Source organism: Felis catus, chromosome E1 (assembly GCF_018350175.1).
Source record: "Felis catus isolate Fca126 chromosome E1, F.catus_Fca126_mat1.0, whole genome shotgun sequence".
Lineage (NCBI taxonomy): Eukaryota > Metazoa > Chordata > Mammalia > Carnivora > Felidae > Felis > Felis catus.
In genome coordinates, this window is record NC_058381.1 from 59,192,510 (window position 1) to 59,214,595 (window position 22,086).

Here is a 22,086-nt window from a genome sequence, read left to right on the forward strand (position 1 = left end):
GCCTGGATTTTTCTGCCACTTAGTTAGCAAGAGGCTGGGTGACCTGTCAGCTCTCTGTGTCCCACAAAGGTGGCCTGCCTCTGCTGTCCTGGGGGAGGACCCACACACACGCATTTCTAGCTTCTCCTGGGGGCCCTGGCCACCCCTTGGCCTCAATCCCCTCCCTCCCTCTTCCCCATCCCCCCCCCCCCCCCCCCGTTCTAGGTCTGACCTCTGGGACCTTTGGGTTTTCCTCAAGGCCGCAGAGGCCCCCAAACATGCTAACCAGCACCCCCTCCGGGCTGCTTTGCTCTACACAATGACAGAGCTCACGGCTTCCCCACAGAACGGCTTTACTGGAAAGTTCTTTCTTGGGTTGAACTGCCCCACCTACCCGTAGAAGGGCAAGCCGCGTCCCCTCTCTCCAGGACAGATCAGCACGCATGGGCAGATGGCTCCCAGACCGCACCCCAGTGGTCTCTGAATGTCCCTGTCATGGGCCCCTCCCAGCCTGGCCTCTTTGTTGCCCTCCAAGGCCACATCCACCAGGAGTCTAAACTCTCTGAGGTCCCTGCTGGGCAGGGCCACCCTGCCACTCGGGACAATGACACTGGGCCATGTTCTGATATCCAAGTTTTGTCCCATGAGCCTTGGGAGCCTCTGTCCCAAGGTGAGAAGGCGTCTCAGAGCAGAAACAAAGTTGGGGACCAGTGCGTCCCTGTGCCACGCAGCCCTGGACCCCACCAGACGGCTGGACCCTGTGACCCTGTGCACACTGGCTGCCCAGAGCCCGAGGTCTGTAAATAGGGCACTGCACGTGCCTCCCATCTCCCCAGTGGAGGATCACATAGGGAAGGCTGAGCTGGGGGAAGCTGGGGAAACACCCAGAAGAGGGCAAATACCAATGACTTTAAGTGTATTTGTTTTTTTTTTTTTTAATAATGGTGATGACAACCACTGGTGAGCCTCCACTCCATCCAGGGCACAGTGTCAAATGCGAATTAACTGTGTCCCCATTTACCCAGACTGGCCGGCAAAGGAAGGGCTTCAGGCTGGGAGGGGCCACTCTGCAGACAGAGGCCCCGAGGAGCAGCCTGGCAGGAGGCCTGCCCCAGGTCCTCCCCAAATGACAGGTGCCAGCATCCACGCCTCACACCACTCCGGCCCCGCCAGTCTCCCTGCCAGCGCGCCAGGCTTCCAGGCCTCGGAACCTGATCTCCTTCCCTGTTCCGGCCACTGGGGCCCCCGCCAAGTCCTAAATGTGCAGTGACTGCTGAACATTCTAAGAAAAGCCTCCTGGGGTTTTCTCGGGAGCCCGGGCGAGGCAGGAAGTCCCCTGGGCTAAGGGGACATTGGTGGCAGGTGGCATCCAGAGCTCTGGGCGGGGCCTTCTCGCGGGGGCCCAGGCCGGTGAACCGGAGGCAGGAGCCGGAGGCCCAGTCCAGGGACTCAGGCCGGCGGCCGGCACCCACACGTGGACCGAGGGCTCCCCCGGCCGGCAGGGCTCCTCACCTGCCCTATTTACAGACCTTGAGCTCTGGGGAGCCGGCGTGCCCAGGGTCGCAGGGCTGCACCGGCCAGGGGGCTGGGCCCGTCCTGCCCGCTGTCTCGGGCCCACTCCCCACGGCAGCTTGCGGCCAGCCTGGGATCCACAGCGGACAGCCTGTGTCACTTCACGTTCAGATTAGCCCACATCAACCCTACCTGGCAGTTGAGTCTGGCTGGCTGGCCGCGGGGAGGAGGTGAAAATTATAAACCTATTTCATTTCTCCACAGCTGAAAACAAAACCAAACAACCCTTAGTGTTTTGACAAATAACTACATATTTTTAGATCTAACCACTGCAGGTGACTGATGCAAAATCACACCCTTGGGTTGCTGGAAGCTTACCCGGGGGTCTCGCAGGCTGCCTCTGAGCCCCCTTCCCTCCTCCCCTGCCCCCTTCTCCCCACCCCCCAGCACCCTTCCGTGCTTCGAAACTCAAGGGTCACACTGTCACCTGAACAGACCAATCACAATGAGATCATTATAGTTCCAAGGCTACCAAAAAAAAAAAGAGGTGTGTGTGGGGGTCCAGGAGTTTAGCCACGCCCAGGAGTGCAGTACAATCAGCTATTGTTGTGTTAGAAGTTTCCCGGTGATAAGGAGGGAGTCTAGAAATGCCGCTTTCTGAACTGATTGCAGAACAGAATGGAAAGTTCAAGGTCGGGAGATAGCCAGGCACAGCGCTCAGGGAGCAGCCCTTCAGGCGCCCCTGGGCCTCTGCCGGGCGTCAGGGCTGGCCAGCCCCTTGGCAGTGTCCCTCGTCCCTCGTGTCCACTGTCGCAGGGCACCTAGGAAGGGGGGCCTGGCTCAGCGCCCCCGCGCCTCCCCCCGCCGGGACCCGAGTTGGGCCCATCTTTCCCAGGACACCCGCCCCTAGCTGCCGTCCTCGAGTTGGCACTGGCGACCCGGGGGGCAGAAGGAAGGATGGGGGGGATTGTGGTCAGAGCGACCCTCAGGGAGGTCCCGTAACCTCGCAGTGCCTCCGTTTCCCAATCTAGAAAATGGGGACAATAACAGCCTTTCCCTATGCGGCACCGGGAGGGGTCACCGCCAGTGGACGGCGGGGTCCCCACCACGTTTAGGGCCCAGGAAGCATTTACTGTACTCCAAGCCCCTCGCTGTACAAACCACCGTGGCCCAGAAACCCAGGGCCCCTTTATTCCAAACCCCTCCGTGGGGCTCCAGGGACGCCCCCTTCCCCTGCCACCGGCCTCCTGCCACCAAACTGAGACCAAACTGCCACAGTCACGGCGCTGTGGCCACAGCCAGGCTTCAGCATGCTGTACACGCTCGCTGCCTCTGTTTGCTCATCCACGAAATGGTCCAGGGCCGGTCTGCCTGCAGGGCGCAGCGAGGGCTGGACAAGCGTGGGACAGGGAGCGGGCCACCTTTGTGGTCCCCTGTCCCCGCCGTGGGGCAGGCCCGGACCTCCCCACCCCACAGCCATGGGCGAGGCCCAGAGACCGGGCCGTGTGCCACGGGGAGCTTGTGGGCGCCGCTCCGCGGGGGTCCGGCTAGGGCAGGGCGAGCCTCCCTGCACGCCGTGGGGGGCCGACAGCATGACGTGGCCGCAGTCTCGGGACCTCCAACGGGCCAGACACATGGGACACGCCTTCTGTGTCACCTCATGCTGTTCATTTAATTCCCGAAGCGAGCGTTGGAGGTGGGTACTATATCTGCGTTGTTCAGGTGAGCGCAGAGAGGCTCAGAGAGGCGCAGCGACTCGGCCAAGGTCACGCAGCGAGGGGGAGGCCTGGACGGGAGCAGAACGGGCCACGGTGCTCGGAGGGCAGAGAGCAGGGACAGTGTCCTCCCACCTCTCCCCGAGCAGAAAACCTCCCGTCTGCGCCGTGCACCTGGCGGTGACCCGCAGAGCCGGGCGAGGGGCTCTGGGAGCTCATCTTATCAGCCCCATCGGCCCTGGTCGTAGCCTCTTTTATGGTGTGTGTACTCTGACGTGCGTCCGTGCGGCCAGTGACGTCTTTCATTCCGACAACGATTGCTGACCGCCAGGGAGGGGCCCTTGTTTGTTAATTTGCTCTCCAGCAAACACCATGACGCTGTGGCGGGGCCGGGCTCGGCACTGGGCGTGGGGCCAGGGGCCGTGGCCGTGGCCGGTCCCGGCGGAGGGCCGGGGCGAGGTGGGCGTGGGCCGAGCAGCCGGCTCTGGGAGGCAGAGCCGGACGGAGGCCTAGTGGCCGCACTCGGGTTCCGAGCGACCCCGTGACGTGGCCACGTGCCCACAGCGGAAGAATGTAGGGATTCAGGACTCAGATGCCAGCCAAGCTGTGGGCACATCCCCGATCAGAGTCTGCATCAGGGGAGTCCCGTGCTGCCTCAAGATGAGCCTGCTCCGAGAGCCCCCTGGGGCATGGCCTCGGTGCCGGTGCCCCCCGTCTTTCTCTGCACCGTTCGCAGAAACCTGGCTGGAGCCGCAGGGCGGGGTGTGGGGTCACAGAGGAGAAGAGGAGGGGACCATTCCCGTTGGGGGTGTGCAGTGACAGCTGGGCCGGGCCTTCAGGCCCGGCTGGCTTCTGCTGAGCACGGGTGAGGGCCTCTCAGGGCCCCCTGGCTTGGCCCCCCTCGTCCAGCTCTGATCCGGGAGGGAGCCCGGCATGGCAGGGCGGAAGGGGTGGGGCGGGCAGGGCAGGTCTGACAGGTCTGGCCTGGGGGCTGCTGGGGACTCTCCAGGACTGGCTGTTCCGTTGTAAGAGGTGTGAGGCATTCTGGCCACACCAGCTCAGCACCTTAGTAAAGCAGCAGGTCCGAGTATCGGCCAGGTTTCTAAGCTTGCAGACGCCGGAAGGTTCTACTTCTGCGGTTTCCAGCATATGAAAGCAAGGTGGGGGGAGGTGAGGGGAAGGGCCCCATGGGGCCCCCAAGGGCCCAACACTCCTGCCAGGGCCTCCCCAGGGAGGAGGGTGGGTACCTCCCTGTGTCCCCCTGAACACCCCAGTGCTGGGTGCTGAAAGGCCTTCCCCAGGTACCTCTACGGCCTTGGAGGTCGGCCCGAGGGTGGGGTGGGAGACCAGGAAGGGGCCGGGAGGGTGCACCGGGCTTCAGCAGGTGCACCAAGGGAGGAGGGGGCTGGGTGTCTACTCCGAGGCTCCAGGGGGCTTCAGACGAACAGGCCCCACCCCATCTCCCTGCATATCTGGTAGGGGGCCAGGCACCCCGGGCTGCCCCCCTTTTTAAAAATTGAAGTGTGGCTGACACACAATGTTACATGAGTTTCAGGTGTAGGACGCAGTGATGTGGTAAGTCTGTATGGCATGCTGTGCTGGCCGTGAGCGTCCCCATCTGTCACCATACGATGTTATTGCAATACCATTGACTGTTCCCTTTGCAGGCCCCCCCAGTTTTATGAGTTTTTAGCTTGTGAGGTTTATTTATTCATTTTGAGAGAGAGAGAGAGAGAGAGGAAGCGGGTGAGGGGCAGGGAGAGAGGACACACAGAATCCCAAGCAGGCTCTGCGCCGTCAGCTCAGAGCCCGACCTGGGGCTCCGTCCCAAGACCGTGAGGTCACGATCTGAGCCGAAATCAAAGTTGAATGTTTAACCGACTGAGCCACCCCGGTGCCCCAATCCCAGTTTGTAAAAGTCTCTGGCTTTCCGGTCACAACCCCGCAGAGCCACGTGACCCACCCACGGGCATTCCCACCCTTCCTGTGTGCAGCCCTGAACTGGGCTCCCAGTACCTGGGATGCGGGACCCCTTTAAGGCAGGGGCGCAGGCCTCGCTTCTGACGGTGGGGGCAGGTGATCCTGGCAGCCAGCCCCCGCCGCCCCCAGGATGCAGGATCAGGACCAGAAGCTGAGCCCTCCCTGCCGCCCGCAGAGCTGGTCAAGCTTCCTGTGTATTTCCGGGGTGATTCTTGTGGCGAACACCCGTCAGGCAGCCCGTGTCTCCCCTGTCCCGGCCCCACGCAGTGCCGCGGCGGACTCGACCCTGTCCTGAGAGGGCGGGGGCCCGGGGGCTCCGGGGGTTGGCCCTGTGTAGGGACGGTGAAGTGTGGGGTGTGGGGCCCGGGGGCCGCAAACCGCCTGCCCTGCTGGCTCCAAACCCGTGACCCTCTTCCTCGGGAAAGCGGGTGAGCCGCGCCCCCTCACGCCCCTTTCTCATCCGAAAACACAGCCTTTCCCTGGCCTCGGAGTTTGGAATAAAACAGGAGCCTCGGTGGCTGCCACTCTCCGAGGGCAGGGCTGAGGATCTGCCCGGGGGGGCCTGGGACAGGGTCCAAGCTTACGCTCCCACCCCCACTGCACCCCCACGGCAAGGCAGGTGTGAGGCATCGCCTCCGTTCCTTCAGAATGGACCCCCCGCGGCCCCGCCCCGTCCCCATTTCTGTCCCCTGGGCCCGCCGGGCTCCCAGTGGGCCCCCCTCCCTTCCCCAAGGGGGACTCTGAGGTTGACGTCACCTCCTTCCACCCCAGAGCTGCCCCTTGGGGCCAGGCCCCTGCCTCCTCCCCCGCCCAGGATGCAGCCCAGTGATGCATCCACTTCTGGCTGTGTCCCTCTGCCCCCCACACTCCAAGTCCACGTGCAGGAGAGTCTGTGGTTTCCCGCCAGCCCGCTGGGCACGGAGCTCTGGGGGCTGGCTTCCGGGGCAGCTGCCGCCATCCTCCGTCTGGGTGGTCCGGAGGGTGGTCCCTGGCTCCTCCCTGCCTGGAGCTGGGGTCCCGGCGGAGGGAGCAGAGCCAGGGGGCGGCTGGGGAGGGGGCGGCTTCGGTCCTCTGGCTGGGGAGCACACTTCTGTGTGTGTGACAGAAGTGCCCCACACTGTCACAGACAAAGGGCTGGAGACAGGGAGACCTCACGACACCACACGGCAGGTTCCGTGCCCGTGGCCTGTCGCTCGCTCCCTGGGTGGGCACGAGGGAGGATCCAGGGCGGGAATGGGCGGCTCGGTTTGGAGTTAGCTAAACTGAGGCTCGGGACACTGTCTGGACGGCTCTCAAGGTGTCCCCTCCCTTGGGGAAGGACAGGCCAAAGCTCGTGGCCCTTGTCCAAGCATAGGGAAAGAAGAATCGCAAATACCCGCACACTGGTCCTGGCTCTGTTACCTACCGGCTGGGTGACTTTGGGCCAATTACTTAACCCCTCTGTTCCTCCCTCTATGAAATCGATAAAACCAGCACCGCCCCCATCTGGCTGCTGTGAGTACTGAGTGCCATGATGGATGGAAAGGCGCGAATGGCGGGGGTCCTGGTATTCACCAACCCACCCCCGGCCCTCTGGGTTCTGTGTGCCCCGCCCAAAAGATTCTGCCAGCAGGTGGTGAGTTCCCCATCATGAGGAATATTCCAGATGACAGGATGTGGCCGGAGGGGGGCTAGAGGAACTACCCACCCTCTCGTCCCAGCCTCCCCAAGGAAGGCTCCTCACGGCCAGTGGAGAGGTCAGCAGCGCCCCACCCTCGCAGGTGGTTCTCTTGCAGACAGTGTCTGGGGCCATGGGGACCGGACGGAGAGGCCTGTTTACTCCAGACACAGAAGAATGCTGCTGTTGTCTGGGGCCAGGAGCCGAGGTGCCCGCCTGTCAAGGGCCGGGGGCCGGGGCCCGAGTGAGGGTAGGGCTGGGCGGCTGGAGGGAGGCGCCCAGGAGGGTCCACGGCTGCCCTGCGCCCCACTCCTCCCGCTCCAGCAGGACTGAGCCAGGTCGACCAAGGCCAAAGAGCACCATCAACTCACGTGAGGGACGCCCCAAAGTCTTGACTTCAAGAGAAAAGGGGCCCGGGAGCCGTGAGTCCCCGTGACAAGGGTTACGGCCGAGTGGGCCAGGCTCTGGGGCCACGGCTGGGGCCCGGCTCTGGACTGGGATAGGACTTTCCGAGGTGAGCGTGGGCAGCTCTGGGCTGCAGAGGAGGTCAGGCCTGTGGCATTCCTGGGAGGCCCCACCCAGGCCCTCAGAGAACTCCGGACACCAGGGAGCTCTTCTCAGGCCTGAGGTTCCCTCTTCTCTGCCTCTAGAGGAGGGCGGGCACGGGGGGCATGGTGTGTACATTTGGGTTTTGCAAAGAGCGCTGGGCACAGAGACCAAGGGGCACAGAGGGCCGAGCGGGCTGAGATTCAGGCGCCAGGACCCTGGGGAACGAGGTGCCCCAGCCTCAGCCTGGTTCCCGGGGGTGATGCCCGGGAGGGACGCCGGGGCTGAACCCCGGGCAGGGGTGCTCAGAGGGCACCGGGGCCAGGCACCCGCCCTGCCAGAGGCCGGGTCTGCCCTGTGCTCTCCTGCCCTTGGCGGGTGGGCTGGGGGCCGGTCAGCGGGCAGGACTCTCCAGCACATGTGGCACTGACGACGGGCATCCCGCTTCTTCCTTTCCAGGCCCACCCCCTCCGGGGGGCTCAGCGTGTTTTCTTCTCCGGGCCCCTGGGTTTCACTGCGAGCGATTCTTTGGCGAGGCGGCCAGCTTGCACAGTGTCCTTTTAATTAGATTCTCCCAAGTTCCCTCTGTCACCGGGTTATTAATATTTATCTGGAGCACACCTGATATGATTAGATCAGTGGGCCTGGGGGGGTGGGGGGGATGGGGGCCGCCTCTCCTTCCCCCCTTCCCCTCCCGCCTCTTCCCATCCCCCGTCCCTCGCGTCCCCTCCACTCCCTGAGTCCCCTCCCTCCGGGGGCTCCCCAGCTCCTGTCCCGTGGGCCCCCTCCCTCGGCGCCCCTCCCTGCCCCACTGCATCCGCGTGCAGGCCCGGCTGGCGTAGGCGGGGATCCCCACGCAGAGAAAAGGCCCGCCGGGTGTGAAATCAAAAGAAACAGCAACAAAGCCCCTTCTGCGGAAAATGTGACGGAGCTGGATGATTCGGCCCTCTTCCCGGTGAAATGGGAATTAGTTGGCGGATTATTTTTGAGGCCGCGCGGCCCCACTGTGCCCACACGTGCCTCCTCTGCCCTGGGTCCCGGTGGGGTTCGCAGCGCGGGGACCCCGGCTCTCGAGGCCTGGAGTGGGTGCAGGGCTCCCGGAGGCCGGCGGGCCGAGGCAGGGATGTGAGCGCCCGCCCGCCCGCCCTCCTCCCTCCCACGAGGGCAGTACCTGGCTTTGCAGAGACGCGACTGTGTTGCTGAATCCCACACCCAGGTCTGGGCCTGGATTCATCAGGACAGCCGAGGGGCCCCATTCAGAGCTGGCCGGGGGCGGCGGGGGGGCTTTGGAACCTGCTTTCTAGAAAAGCAAACACCCTGTGGGCGTCCCAGTCCTGTCTGGCCCCCTGCGGTCTCTAAGGTGCCCGTCTGTGGCTGGGGCTATGGAAGCCACGGGGGTCTGTGGGACTCTTTCTGGAGGGGTGTCCCTTCTAACACCGTCACCAAGTAGATTGTGGGGGCCCAGGAGCCGCTCTTATAATAGATCTTGGTGTCCCAAGTGGGTTTCAGGCACGCGATGTGGGTGGGGGCCTGTGCAGGGAACCAATGACTGAGTTTCAGACTAGAAACCCTCCACCGTTTCTGGGGCCCTGGGACCTCTTTGGGGCTGTCCTGGGGGCTGCAGTCTGGCCCAGTGATCCTACTGGTGAGGTTCTTAAGTCTGCGGAATCCCTCATGGGGGAGGCTCGGGGCTCGGGGAGGGGAGAGGGAAGCTGCCACCAAGAAGTGAGGGGGACCCAGTCCAGCCTCGCTGAGCCGTCCTGCCCGCAGGCACCTGAAGATACCCCCCGGGAGGGGGGCCTCTTTCTACCTGCACTAACCTGAGGCCGGTCTGTGGGTCTCACCCCTGAAAGGCCCCAGCCCCGTCTGTAGCAGCGACGTGAGCATCCCGGACCAAATGCAGAAGGAGCTCATTTCTCGGTCTCAACCCCTTGCAACGCAAAGTCTGCCTCCCCCGGACATACCTCCGGCCGGGATACCTCCCACCCCCTCCCCGCCACCCTGCTCCAGGCTGGCCAGCTCTGTGACCTGCAGGCTCACTCCTGTATGTCTGCCTGGGTCAGGTGGTCACGCGACCCAGCTGAGCCGTAAGACCAAGAAGTAGGGGGAATGTTCCATCTAAATTAATCGTTTCAGGGGCACCTGGGTGGCTCAGTCACCTGAGTGCACGACACTTGATTTCTGCTCAGGTCATGATCCCAGGGATGTGGGATCAAGCCTTGGGTCTTCGTGCTGAGTGTGGAGCCTGCTTCCGATTCTGTGTCTCCCTCTCTCTCTGTCCCTCCCCTGCTCGTACCCTCTCTCTCTCTCTCAAAAATAAAGAAACATTAAAAAAATTAAATATATATATGTATAAATTGATTAGTTAATCATCTCACAGAACCTGGGGATTTATCAGAAAATTGAGGGGATGCACGGGCTCTGAAAGTGGAACCCACCCTGCTATTCGGGTAGGTGGGTGGGATTCTCCCAGGGGGCACCTGCCCAGAGGCCTGGGGTCACTGGTGCTTGTTTTTCTAGGTGGGCAGAACAGAGGTGGGTCAGATGCCTGGAAACTGCCCCACCGTGGGGGGTGGGGGGGCGGAGGGGTGTCATCGCAGGTAACCCCATCTCTCACCCGCCCCGCAATCTCTTCTCCTGCATGGGGGGGGAAGGGGCACCAAGGGGTCAGCCACTCCAGAGTGGCTCTCCTGATGCCCGGCCCCTTGGTAGCACCTCTCGTGACCTCTAACGCCTTTGCCCGGAAAAGTGCAGAACAGCTAACAGGCATTCACTTCACTAATTCATACACCCGTGAGAACATTATCCTGCAGCCTTTACTTTGAACAGGGCACTCTCCTTTGACCTTTTGAGGTCTGGAGAGGTCACTTGGGGTATCCCTCTCTGGATTTTCTACCTGTCTCCCTGTAGCTGGTGCCCAGACACTGACCACAGTTCTCCAGTGAGCCTGGTCCAAAGCTCTGACCTCCCGCCCCAGGATTTCCCGGCCCGTGCTCACCGCTGTGCTTTGCTGTTAGATTTTAATTATTATTTTTTTTAAGTTTATTTTGAGACAGAGAACATGAGCAGGAAAGGGGCAGAGAGGAGGAGAGAAAGAATCCCAAGCAGGCTCCACACTGTCAGCACAGAGCCTGGACTCGGGGCTCGAGCCCACGCACGGTGAGATCGTGACCCGAGCAGAAACCAAGAGTCAGACGCTTAACCGACTGAACCACTCAGGCGCCCCTGCTGTTGGATTTAAAGCTGCCAGACCATTGCTCACTCATCATTAACTTGTAGCCACTAGGACCCTCAGTGTCTTTTTCTGTTGTGCTTTGTCACAGCGAGGAATCCACGAACTCCATCAGCAAACTTCACGTCTGGTCCTTGGTGAAGGGTTCCACTTTGTTGCTCATATTACTTGCGGCGGGGGGGGGAGGGGGGTGGAACCTGCTTCTGCCCCCTTAAGGGGCTGCTGTGCCCAGACCACAGCCCTCTACCTCTGCTGCAGCGTCCTAAATCCAGCATCCAAATATCGACTTAGAAAATCATTAAGGCATTCTCTGCAACGATTCAAGGTATAAAGTGCCCTCTTTTGTTCAGTGTCAAATCGCTGATGAAAGAGGCAGGCGGCATCTGACCCGTCACAGCAGTTGTATCATCATGCACGGAGACTGGCCTATTTTGAAGCCACTCTGTCTAAATTACAGAACACGCCCCCGGAGCCCAGATCTCTGTGACGCAGGGGGGAGGGTGGGGGAGGGAGCGGACGAAGAGTGGGCTTCCGGGCTGTCCCAGTGCCAAACCTCAGTGTGGCCCCCGAGGCCACCGGGGGGTGTCCTCGGGTCTGCAGAGGGTAGGAGCCTGGCCGGGCAGGCCTGGGCGCCCCCACGGGGCTGTGAGGAGGTGGACAGGCTTGGGGACATGTGCCTACAGGCGAGGCTCACATGCACGCCCTTCAGTGGCGAGGTCACTCGTGCGGTCGATGACGCGTAAGGACAACCGTGCTCTGTCCTCCCTGCACTTTTCCTCACAAGCCTGCGGCCCCTTCACCGCCAGATTTATGCTGGGAGGTGGGAAAGGCCTGTGGCCAGCCTGGGGGGCGTCCGTCCTGAAGGCCAGTGCCCCCAGAAGTGAGGCTGGCGGGGGGGGGGGGGTTCCTGCTCCGTGTGTGGAGGGGACACCGATCTGGAGGCTTCCCCTCCCTGGGACGGGATGGGGGCAGAGGCGCCAGGGTGCCGGCTCCGGTGCCTCGGCCGCAGAGAGGAGCCAGGCCTCACAGGCTCGGACACAGGGCGACGCGGCCAAGGGCTAGGAGTAGAAAGCCCCCTGCTTATCCGGCACGAGACCCCTCCCGTCCCTGCTCTCCAAACGTCCTCAGGTGGGTGGGCGGGGAAGGAGAGACACCAGTAACAACTGAACTTGAACTGGGTCCACGGGGCTCCTGGCGGGATTCAACCTGACGGAGGAAAGGGACTCGGCTCTGGAGTGTCACAGCCGGGGAGGGGAGCGGCGTGGGGGGCAGGGAGGCCGTTCAGACTCAGGGTGTTTCAGGTCTGCCCCATGGGCCCCAGGGGCGTGCACCTGTGAGGGGCCCAGCTCGGCTCACCGGAGGCCTTGGAGGGTAAATGCATGCCTGTCCCAGAAACCCCAGCCCTGGAGCAGGTCCACAGGGCAAGGACACTGGGCCTCCAGACAGGACGCTCCCTTGCTTTGAAGTGACACAAGGCCCCTTGCGTCACCCCTCTCGTCGCCAGCAGAGGTGGAAACACTGAGGGGCGCAGACGGCCTGTCCGTTCGGCAGCAGACGGGGCCCCCAGGACAGCAGAAAGGCCGAGGGCTGGGCCCTTCCGGGGCCGCCCTCTGAAGAATTGGGCTCACCTGGTGGCATGTCCCTGTGGCTGTCCCTGTGGCCGTGACTACAAGGCTGTCATTTAGGGGAGGAGGAGAGCAGGACAAACATCCTGCTGTGTGCATCCTGGTTGGCCCAGATCCAGGGAGCCAGCCGCCCAGCTGGTTCGAAAGGTCCTTCCGGGTGGGGCCGGGGACAGTCCTCGCCCCAAGGTGGGGTTCGTAGCGGGCCACATCCCCTGCAGGGCTGAGCTGCAGGGGCGGGACCATCCCTCCCTGAGGACGAGCTGCCCCTGGGCTCCCGGCCCCATCTCTGGCCCCATCTCTGCCTGCACTTGGCCATCCCCGGGCTTCAGATCCCGGGCTGGGGCTGGGGAAGCAGCACCCCCATCTGCCGAGAGGACAAAGGTTTCTCTAAGCGGAGCCACCAGCCATGAGTGCCACCACCTGTGTCTCTGCCCCTCCTGGGCCCGTGGCACCTGCCAGCCTCAGGCCAGCCTCAGGCAGGGGCACCCCCTGGCATGCAGAGAAGGGCTCAGGAGGCTGTCAGAGGTCTCAGCCGAGGCCAGGTGGTGGAGGGTGAGAGGGACCTTGCACACACGAGACGCCCAGCGGTGTAGACAGTCAGGAGCTTTACTCTCGCCCTCCCTGCGCCCCTGGTAGGCACACACACAAAACAGCGGAAAACCAGTTCGAAATGCAGAGGCACTGCCGCCGGGGCCGGGGAGCCCATCGCCCCAGCACCGTGCTCCAGGAGAGCCAGGAACAGCCCCCAGCCCCCCTCCCGCAGCCCCCGGGGCCTCGCCCTGCAGCGGGGCTCCGAGGGGCTCGGCAGGGGTGGAGGTGGGAGAGGCTAATGCCTGAATTCTCCTTTCAACGCCCCCCCCCCCGCCCCCCCCCCCCGCCCTCCACAACAAGGTCAAATTCACCTTGTTGGCCTCCTTTAGAAAGCTCTCAGATGAAGACTCCAGGTTTTCCTGAAATTGGAGCCCTGGCAGCTGAGTGTCAATAAAACACCGTGTGTGCTTCGAGGCACTGGGGCCGGTCTCGGGGCACCCAGCTGTGGGGGTTCCCAGGCCTTCCCCGGCCTTAACTTTCGTCGGCTCCCACGGACCCCTCCAAGACGGAGGTGGGACCGCCCTTGCCCCCCGCCCTCCTGCCCCCACTCCCCTCTGTTCGTCCCCTCCCCTCCCCCATCACGGAATGGCCCAGAAGCTTCTGCTGGCCTTCCTTGCTGTTCCGTGCAGGCCCTCTTTGCCCAGCACCAGAACCTGCCACGATCCTGCCCGGCGAACCCCAGCGGACCTTCCGGAGGTGCCACACGGCCTACGTTTGTCGTCAATATGATTTTATTTACTTTGCAGGGGAATCCATGAGAGCCGGAAGCACTGTTGGGGCCACCGTGACCCCGGGGGTCACGGTGACCAGTCCCGCGCAGGGCAGGGCTGGGCTCGCAGGTGATCATATTTACAAACAAGACAGAACAAAACAAAACACAAAGAATTGCTCACCATGGACAACAGTAATCTGTTGGAAAGGATGGATATTTCATTAGGTTTTCCCTTAAACAGCAGACCCCTGCCCGCCGAGAGATGCTGGAGAGAAGACGGCCAGGTGGCTTGATCTCTCTTTGCGTCTGAAACGTTATCTTCCCTCCTAGAGATTCAGCGAGATGCGTCTAGAGGGCCAGATGCCCACCGGCTGCGTGTCCCTCTGCCCTGCTCCCTGGAGGCCCAGGGATGCCCCTCCCTTGGTCCCACAACCCTGACCCAGGAGACCAGAGTCCCAGCGAGGGGGGGTTCCCAGCGGAGGGGGTGAGACCTCACGTCCACGTACCACATCCCTGCTGAAGAGCCTTGCACGCCTTGCACGCCCACACAGACAGGCTTCTCGCAGGGTCGCTGAGGTTATGGTTCATGGCTGATTTTTCTTGGGGGCAGGAGTGGGGTGAATTTTACAGAAGAGGCACAGAGAGGTTTCCCGTCGGCCGGGTACACGCAGCAAGGTGGGCATATGAGAGGTTTGGGGTTTGCTGACTCCCAAAGCAGGCAGAGCTCTGGAGTGGGGGATGTGTTGTGGCTCTTGGGCAAGGCTGCTGAAGGCCAGGGTCAGTGGTCTCTTCCCTGAGTAGCGGGTGAGGCCCCTGGGGCTTGGCAGACCACCTTAGCACAGCTTTTACCTGGAGAGGCCCTGAGGCCAGCGGCAAGGCGGGTTGGGTGGGTGCCATCATCCCCATTCTACAGATGGGGAAACTGAGGCTCAGAGAGGCAACACCGCTCACCCCCTACGGGGAGCCGTGGCCTCAGGCTTCACGACTTTGGAGGAAGTGAACTGGCAAGTCCCTCTGAGCTAGGAATGTCCCGACACAATGTTTTCACTCCGAGGGACAGCCTCGTCGCCTGGCTTAGACACACAGGGCTAATCGGATCCTGGGCTGTCTGGTTCCCTCGAGTCTCTGGGGATGTGGCAGGTCCAGCTTGAGGGGTCCCTCCCTGGGCCGTAGGCCACCTCCTCTGGCCCAGTCCGTGCCCCTGCACGAGTGGTTCTTCCTGGGCGAACGCCTTTCCCTTCCTCCCACTCAGGGCACACAGACTGGAAGAGGCTTCCTTCTCTTTGCCGGGTGAACCCAGGGGTCCCTGACACCCCGCGGCCTCTCTGCAGGGGAGGAGAGGCCAGGCGGAGGATCGAGGCTTCCGCAGGGGCAGGGCAGTGTCACGAGCAGGTTCCCATCACCTTGAGGACAGCCACGCTCCAAGCGACTTCTCCCAAACAAGGAAGGGCCAAGAGAGCTCAGAGGCACCTCACAGAAAACGAGGCAAAACCCACAGAGCATCATCTCCACGACGACGGTCCCCAGTATCTGCCAGCCACCACCACTTAGCCCAGGAGAAGCGTCCGTTTCGGCGCCAGAAGCTTCCTCCTGTCTGGCCGCCCACCCCACATGGGGCTTCCGGAAGGGCTCTCGTGGACAGACTCAGAAGGACACGCGCTTTAGGTCCTGGACTTGAAAACCTCCGTGCTGCCTGACACGCGGCCCATCAGGACAATGTGCTGCTGATGGCACCCAGACCGAGGCCGCCCATGGAGCCGGGCCACCCCTCCTGGACCGCACGGCCCCCTCCCCTGAGCAGGTGGTTGGGGGGCCCCTCCCCATGCCGTCTGTTCCCCCCACACCGACCGGCTCAGGGACACCAATTCCCAGAACCCGTGAGCTCGAGTCTTCCTGGCTGGGACTTGGGTCGGAGCCTTCTGGAACAGCACACTGTTCTCTGCACCTAACCAGGCCCCAACCGCACCATCCTGGGCGTCCCCCACCCCCACCCCCCTGCCATCCCTTCTTCCCCGGGGCTGGCGAGCCCCTGCCTTGCTGCCCCGTCCACGCCTTCCATGCCAGCACACGCGCATCAGAGGCTCCCTCTCTTCCCAGGGGCTCCGACAACGTCGCGTCGCGTCAGCACAGCCGTTAGCGGTGGGGAAATTAAGTATGCGCGCACACGCACACCAGCCAATAACATTAAGTGTCATTTAAAAAAATGGGTTAAATAAGCGACATCACGGAGGATGGCCGTGCCGGGCTGATTATCCCATATTTGCACGTTTTGGAGGTGGGAAGGCTAGAAGTCTAATGACGGAATTATCACCCTAATGCCTTTTGCTGGCTGGGAATAATCCCGGGGCAACAGCTGCCGCGGGGTTTTTGGCTGGTTTCCTCTAATTGCATCCAGATTAAGGGAGCCCTGCGAGGCCCTTCCCAGCCCTCCAGCGCAGCCTGCCCTCCAGGAGCCCACACATCCGGGTCTCCGGCTTCGGAGACCGGCTGCTCTGAGAGGCGAAGGTCTCACCGGGGCCCGGCGCGGCGCACGGGGGTGTGAGGCGGGGGCGGCGAGGGTGGGCGGCACTTGGAAGGGGTCTTGGGGAGCTGCGGGAGCCGGGAGATGCAGCACGAATGCTTTGCAGCCAGGACCCTCCAAAGTGAGGGATTCCCTGGACACCCCCCCCCACCACACACACACACACACACACACACACGCACACACACACATACACAGCAGCCCAAAGGCACAAGGTATCTCAGTAAAATGCACGGATGCTATCCTGCTAGACGGTGAGCCTAGAAACACGCTCTTTCCCCTTGGGCATCTCCTGCCTTTACAGGGGAAGCCATGCCCCTGACAGGAGGGCTCCCAAACAGGGTCACTTGGACCCAAGACTTCCTGGAGGTGGTGGCAGACTGTATGGTTTGTCACCCTCTGAATTCCCAGCCCCTGGCCGTCCCTGCGCGGCTCCTCTTGCTAAAGGGGAGGGTCCCTGGGTGCTGACTCCGGCCATGTGACTTGCTCCGGCAACGGGATGACAGCAGGTGTGGCCTCCCCCAAGGCTGGGGAAGGCGCCCGTGCATTTCTGCTTCTGCACTTTTGCCTCGAGCGGGGCTAGCTCGCAGGGGGCGGTGGGGGATTCGAGAGACATGGCGCAGTGCCAGGTGTGACCTGTCCACCTGGGTGTCACCATCCCGAGCACACCCAGCCAAGACCAGAAGCGCCCAGCCTAAACCGCTGACCCTCAGGCCGCATGCGAGACCGCCAGGCTTGGGGCTCATTTGTCACGCAGCACCGCCATGGCGACGGATAACGGATGCTCCTGTATGTGTGGATGTGGTCTCTACGGCAGGATCGGTACAGCGCCTGCTTAGCTGAAGCCTTTTCCAAAGCAGACCGGGGGCCAGCACAGAAAGGCACCCCCCTCTTCCCAGAGGCAGAGCAGGTGAGAAGTCCGCCCCCATCCAGCCTGGACCCTGCTGCTGGGTTGAAACAGTCAGCACCCCAGGATCTGCGGGCCAGGGTGGGGGCTCCAGGAGGGTCTCCCCAGAAGGCTCTGGGACAGGAGCCCTGGGAACTTGGAGATGCCAGTGTTGGCCGCCTTGCCTGCGAGAGGACTTGGGCTCACGGGGGACCGATAAGTTTTGAGGGAGGGGGCCGGCAACTTCCTCTCTTCTGTGGATACACATCTTTTTCACGTGGCCCCAGCAGCATTGTTTGCTCTCCAGGGAGGAGAGCTGAGAGCGGGAGGAAGCTTTAGTTGGGGCTGTGTCTCCATGATGACCCCTTCGAGGGTGTGCGGGAGGGTTCCCGCCTCCACGATCCCAACGGTTCAAGAAGCGGCCTCCTCGTGCCAACGGCTGGATGGATGCTCTTCGGCTGGCTGGGAACTCTGCCATACCCTCCCCCGTCCACCGCTAGACCCCGGCAGGGGCGACGGCGTCCTGAGTGCCGGCTACATTCCTGCGGTCCAATGCCGCGCCCGACCACCTGCGCAGCTGACTTACGGAAGGCCCAGGCTGTGGGCAGGCCCGGGGGCACGCGGGAATCTTTCTAGTTCTTTCAGGTGCCTTTGTCTCAGTTGGTTACATAATGCACCACCACTCCCCTCAGACGTTGTCCATCCTGCCTGCACACACGGCCCCCGGCTGCTCGCTGTGTTTGGTGAGGTGGACCTTAGACAATGTCAATGATGCTCACGTAGAGCCGCCCCCACTACGGGAGGCGAGTCCGACAGCTCGAGGCTCGGGCTGTTTCCGAGGCATACCAGGAGTATAAAACATTTACACGGACACAAAGACCCGAGCTTCTCACACCCTCCACCACTCCCACATCTCTCTGCTCTGAAATCATTGGGCTTTTGCTTTTTGTTTTGTTTCGTTTTTGCAGACATCTTCCTATAAGCCGTGAAGCTGTGCAAAGCAAGACTGGCCTGCTCAGAAAATGGGGCCCGATGACGACGTATGTCCAGCGTGCAGGGATGTCTCGGGCCGGGCCGGGCCGGGCCCCCATTCTGTTCTGCATTCCCTGTGCTGCTGGTCGAACAGGCCTTCTGGTCCTTCCTCATCGCCCGGCACTGTCGCTGGTCACTGATGGTGCCCGGGGAGCCCCTGGGGCAGACGGAGACCCAGCCCGCCTGCATCGGCAGGGGGAACCGCCGTGTACTCTGGTCCCACTGCTTCGGGAGGTGACTCTTCTCTGGGCAGCTGGCGGGGCTTAACTTCTGTCACTTCGAGGCTCTGCTGATGTCATTAACACGAAAAGGTCCCCTTCCTGTTGCCACAAGTCTCTTCTTCCTCGTGTTTCCACCGGCCCATCCCCACCCCCTCCCACGTGCCCAGGACCTGCCGGCGCAGGCAGTCCGACCTATCTGCGGAAACCGAAGCCGTCCCGAGGCATCTTGGGGCCCTTCTTGCCTTCTCTGGGGGGCCTGGGAGAAGGCGTCTCCACCGTGCCCCCATAGGGGCAGCTCTCCCAGCCGGGGTGGTGGCCCGTGCACTCCACGGCTGGTATGTAGCCGCTGTCCCACATGCCGGTCCCGCACGTCTTACACAGGTCGTGCAGGCTGCAGGGGATGCGGGGCAGGAGGCGGAACTGGTGCAGCAGACTCCTGGCCTGCGGAGAGAGGACACGACGACACGCAGTGGGCGGGGCTGCCGCCTGGGGCAAGGAGGCTCCCGGGGGGCCTTCACCTGAAGGGGTAGCGGGGACAGGGCGACCCCTCTGACTCAGCCCCCAACCGTGGTGCCCGGGGGCCCTGTCCGCCCCACGGCTGCCCCGTGCAGCCTCGGCAGGGTCTGTCTCCCCTGTGGCTGCGGCGCCGATCCCCGGGTCCCTCCTTGCTGCCTTTGAGGGCCGCTGCCAAGCTCACACAACCAGCATCGCCAGCAGGAGCTGGGAAGTGGGGGGTGGCAAACTCACCGTCTTCCCCCTTTGTCCCCCCCTCTCCCAAAGCCGCCTTCTCCGCATCCTGGCTCTGGGCGGTGAGTCCGTGAGTGAGGTGCCCCAAAGGGCGACCCCGTCTATCAACCCCGGGAATCTGTTCAGTCCACGCAGCGAGGGGCAGGCTCTAGTATCCGGGCCTGAGGGCCAGCCCCGTGCAGCCCAGCCGGGCCTCCCAGCCTTGGCAGGGAGCACCCCCTGAAGGACGCGTGGGGGCAGGGCCTTCCTTCGGGGTGGGGGCTGAGCGGAGGTGGTCTGCATGGGAGGCGGGGCTCTGCGTGTGGGGGCGGGGCCTTCGTTCGTTCGGGGTGGGGGCTGAGTGGAGGGAGTCGGCGTGGGGGGCGGGGCTCTGCCTATGGGGGCGGGGCCTTGGCAGGGAGCACCGCGCTCCAACCAGCGCTTCGGGGCAGGGCCTTCATTGGGGGGGCGGGGCCTTGGCAGTGAGAGCCCCAGGAAGCACGTAGGGGTGGGGTCTGTATTCCAGGGGGGCTGAGTGGGGTTCAGGGTTGACGGGTGGGCGGGGCCTTGGCGGGGAGAGCCCCCGGGGACCCCCATACGGGAGCGTGTGCGGTTAAGGCTGAATTCGAGGGTGGGTGGAGCTTGTGGGGGGGCGGGGCTCTGCACGTGGGGGCGGAGCCTTTGCGTGCAGTCCTGGCCTGTGTTGGGGGGGATGCTGAGTGAGAGTCGGGGCTTGGTGCATGGGCGGGGCTTCGCAAGCCTGCTGGGTGGGGCCACGTGGGGGGGCAAGCACACGCTCACCTTCCTGAGAACCAGCTCCCCGTTCATGTGCATGGCCAGGTTTCCAAAGTGCAGGAGCATCTGGTCGGTGGCCAGCTGCTGCTCAATGACGTCATCCCCGTAAATGGCCACGATGGCCACGCAGATGAAAAGGTGGAAGTAATCCGTCTGAGGGGGAGGAGAGTAGGGTTCAGCTAAGGCCCCAGGTGGAGGCTGAGTGCAGAGGTGTGGCGCGAGGCTGTCTGGGTTCACGTGGCCCCGGGCAAGCCGCAAGCCTCTTTTGTCCTCAGTTTCCCCACCTGCACATGGGCCAGTGTCAGCACCACACCCAAGGGCTGCAGTGACGGGACAAGGGGATGGGGCGCGTGCTCCCCACAGGCTGCTGCTGTGTTTGTGGGGAGCCCTCTGGATGCACTCGGTCACAGGAGGCAAAGAACGCGCTCCCTCTGAAGTCTGGCCTGGGCTCATTCCAGTCTATTCACAAAGGTGCGTTTCTCAGGCTGCGTCAGAATACACTCCGGTGGGCAGTGGGGCACACCGGCAAGAAAGAATTTTCTGGCGGCCACCCACTGGTCAGTGTCTTCCTGACTCCAGGCTGAACATCCCAACTTCTGCCCCAGAGATGACCCCTAAGTTTCTTGCTAAGAAATCGAGAAGATCCTAACGGAGAGGAGCACCACAGCTTCCTGACGGCCCCCATGGAGTGCTACGATGATCCTGCTGTCTTTCGCGGACTCTGCAAGGACTCCTCCGAGGATCCTGCTGTCCTCCTTGGAGACCTCCTCCCACCACTGCCCGGCGACGCCAGGCACGCGGCAGGAAGCCGGCACCCGGCGGGCTTGCACTTGACTGGGGTGCATTCTGTGTGCTCTCCCACCCTGACGCTTTGAGAGCGCCCCCGCCTTTGACTCCACCTCGATCCCAAGGGCAGAGGAAGAGGAAGCAGCACCAGGAAGCCCGTGTTTAGTCTCCCAGCGTCGACCCGCCAGCCAGACGGAACAGCTAGACTGGGCCGGGCGGAGCCCACAATTCCGGCAGAGCTAACAGCCAGCGCCCGGCCTGCTCCGGGCAGACCGTCCCCCAGGCTGCCTGGCCCCTGCCTTTGAACTAATCCGGAATGGACTCGCTTGGTCTCAGAACGTTCCTTCTGCAGCTGTGTGAACTTCGGCTGGGGTGGGAGACAGCGGAGTTCCAGGAAGGGGGTGTCCAGCTCCTCTGAGAGGGAAAGGTCGGGAGGACGAGGCGAGGCATGTCCTAAATAGGGCCGGGCAGCAGGACAGAGCTAAGTTCATTCCCAGGACAAGGCCTGGGGCAGCCTAGCCCCCTTGCCCCACGCTAATAGAAAATGGATAGAATAAAGCCTTTCTCTCTCAGGGGTCGCTTCAAAGGAGCCTCCCCCCACCGTGGCGCTCACTCTTGACAAGCATACCCCCACTACCATTATGGGACCACCTCCATGCCCCCGGGGCCAATGTCATCAAGACACTAGGCCAACGTGGACGTAAACTTGTTTAGTGAACTTCAGGCAAGGTGGCAGCCACCAGAGATGTCCACGTGGGCTTCTCTCGTGTTTTTCACGAGATTTTGTGCAACTCGGGGTGTAGCCAGAGCACAGCGATGAAAATCACCCTGCAAAGTGGCTGTGGCTGTTGGGTGACACTCGAGTTCACTCGTGACGTCAGCCTAAACGTGACGTCACGAGGGCGGCCAATTCGCTGCTGGGAAAGCACACGATGAAGCCTTGCGAAGCGGACACGGTTTACAAAAACGACGTGATCCAGCGTCTTGGACCCTCCGTGCCAGTGGTTCCCTTGATGAACGAAGAGAGTTCGCCCCGAACGTACCCGCCAAGCACGCCGCTCCAGGCGGGCAGCAGTCAGACCTGGGCGGGGGCGCGACAGCGGGCCGAGGGCACGGGTGGGCGAGTACATAGACGGCCTGGGGCACCAGCGGTGTGTCTCTGGACTCGCTGCCCCCAGACATGCTCCTCCAGCGACATCAGGAAGGCCGGGGCACTCTGGGGCACGTGTCTGCGGGCCGGTGGGGCTCCCACGTACCTGCAAGGCCTGTGTGACAGGAACGGCCCGGCTGCCATTGAGAACAGAGCCGGCCCCTCCAGAAGGGATCCCGGCCACCTCCCGGAAGCGTCAATACTATTTTTTTTTTTTACAGGCTGATGGATTCCAAGAGACTTGCACATCCTTTAACGTCTCCGGCTTGTTGCTAATTTGGGCGTTAACGCCCTGTGATGGCCACAGGCTCTTGGGGGCTTTGCAGAAGAGGTGCTGATAACAGTGAAAATGTGCAGAGGGACGGTGGGGCCTCCAGAGGGGCTGCTGGGGACGCAGGGTCTCGGGCTCTCTCCCGGAGC

General features: G+C 62.8%; 1 protein-coding gene across 6 annotated transcripts in view; it reads right to left on the minus strand.

Annotated features, from left to right (window-relative positions):
• Positions 1 to 13,546: 13,546 nt before the first annotated feature.
• TBC1D16 (TBC1 domain family member 16) overlaps positions 13,547 to 22,086 on the minus strand; it is a 77,229-nt gene continuing 68,689 nt past the window's right edge. For 4 of the 6 annotated variants that reach the window (XM_045044001.1, XM_045044000.1, XM_045043996.1 and 1 more), the window contains exon 11: positions 19,890 to 21,781. In XM_045044001.1, the coding sequence (XP_044899936.1) occupies positions 21,290 to 21,781 (492 nt within the window). In that variant the 3' untranslated portion in view covers positions 19,890 to 21,289. The other 2 variants (XM_045043998.1, XM_045043999.1) reach the window with 1 other exon arrangement.